Consider the following 1906-nt stretch of genomic DNA (forward strand, 5'->3'; position numbering starts at 1 on the left):
GACTAACATTAATAGTACTTTTTTTATCTGTTTGAGCCAAGGGCCTTCACATTGAGCTACTTCTTCAGTCCTTTTCTTATTTTTATTTTGAGACAGAGTCTCAGTAAGTCACTCAATTAGCTAGGATGAACTTAAACTTGCAATCTGCCACCCAGAGTGCTGAGATTATAGGCATGTGTCACCATATGCAACTATATTAAAATTAAGAATCAAAAAAGATTTTGAGAATCAATTTAACTCAGTTCCCTACACAAAAGCATCCCAAGAGAGTGTTGATTACTAAAAGATTTAATCTGAACAAACAAATTTAAAGTGAAAAATACTTATTACTAATATTAATACACTAAAAACATTATTACTAATACACAATATGGGGCCAGGGATTTGGCTCAGTGGCACAAGCGCCTTCCTGGCAAGTGTGAGGCTCTGAGTTTGATTCCCTACACCAAAAAAAGAGCACTATATAGCAATCCAAATATAATACAGTATAAAGGATCAGTTTCTCATATGTAAATTTTTCTCATTTTTAACATACACAAAAATGTCTATAGTCCTAAGGATCCTACATATTATTCTCAGAAAGTCTGATGTTTGATAAACCTTGCTCAGTAGCAAAGAATAGAAATCATGTATCTGATTCATTCAGCAACTCAGAAAGTTAAACCTTTAGAGAAGAGCAAAAAAGCTAATGAAAAATCATATTAGAAGTTTTTACAGCATACATCAAAATAACAAGACTATTTTGAGATTTTAGTATAATAATTACTTGAATTTGATAAATATTAAAATACTTTATAATTCAAGGTCCACTGCCTAGATTTCTTTAATAAAACTGAAATCATCTTGCACTTTCCTGAGTTAGGGTACACTACAGAAATTACAACTAAAACTGGTGGGGAAAGGAACCTTTATATTCTTATGCCCTTGGTCTAGTAAATCTGAAAGTATTAATAAGGAGCTTCAGGCACCCTATTCCACACTTAAAGTATTATATATCCATTCTCAGATTTTGCTGTTACACATTAGGTAGGCCCAGAAGAGGTATAGTGCAAGGGTTAACATGTTTTCTTTAAATGCAAAGTATACTTTTGGTTCTGTGGGGCATACAACTTTTTGCAAATACTGAAATATGTGCTTATACAATAAAAACAGCTGTAATTAAGATATAAATGATTAAAGGGCTGGTGAGATAGCTCAGCAGACTAAGCACCTGCTTTATTTAGCAAGCACAGGGACCACGGTTTGATCCCCAATCCCACATGGTGCCGGCCCCGACCTGGGAGCTTGCTGAGCCAGAGTATGGGTGTGGTGGCGCACACCTGTAATCCCAGTGCGGGGGAGACTAAAAACAGGAGGATCACTACGAGTCCAAGCTGCGTAGTGAGACCCTGTACCAAATATATGAACAAACAAACAAACAAACAAACAAAAAGATATAAATGATTAAGCATGTCTATGTTCTAATAAAATTTAATTAGCAGAAATAAGAGGCAGGCAGGATATGGATCATGCATGGGCTACAGTTTGCCAAATTCTTTACGTCTCACATTTTTAGGACAGGCTTGAATTTCTAGTTTTATTTTTATTAAAGGTGACTTTCAAACACCTGATAACCACAAATATTTGCAAACAGTGTACCCTACAATGCTGAAAAACTAATCTTACTCTTTGAGTAGTAAATGATGGCTTTTTCTTCTTTTCAACTACATAAAGACTGATTTCCATATCACCTTTAGCAATTCGACATTCTTCCTGAAACCTGATAAAAAAGGTCAAAGAAATAGAAAATTATTAAAACTGAAATTAACACCTGGGCTGGAGAGATGGCTCAGTGGTCTAAAGCACCTACTTAGAACAAGCTTAGCAAAAGCATCAGGGACCGCGGTTCAATCCCCCAGCACCACAT

At 35.5% G+C, this 1906-nt stretch overlaps 1 protein-coding gene across 1 annotated transcript in view; it reads right to left on the reverse strand.

Moving 5' to 3' along the window:
* Positions 1-1906, reverse strand: part of Brwd3 (bromodomain and WD repeat domain containing 3) — a 157435-nt gene that overhangs the window by 47017 nt on the left and 108512 nt on the right. The window contains exon 20 of the mRNA XM_004638809.2: positions 1666-1759. Coding sequence (XP_004638866.1) covers positions 1666-1759 — 94 coding nt within the window. The remainder of the gene's footprint in view (positions 1-1665; positions 1760-1906) is intronic.

This window comes from Octodon degus, unplaced genomic scaffold (assembly GCF_000260255.1).
Source record: "Octodon degus isolate 3935 unplaced genomic scaffold, OctDeg1.0 scaffold00103, whole genome shotgun sequence".
In the NCBI taxonomy this organism is placed as follows: domain Eukaryota; kingdom Metazoa; phylum Chordata; class Mammalia; order Rodentia; family Octodontidae; genus Octodon; species Octodon degus.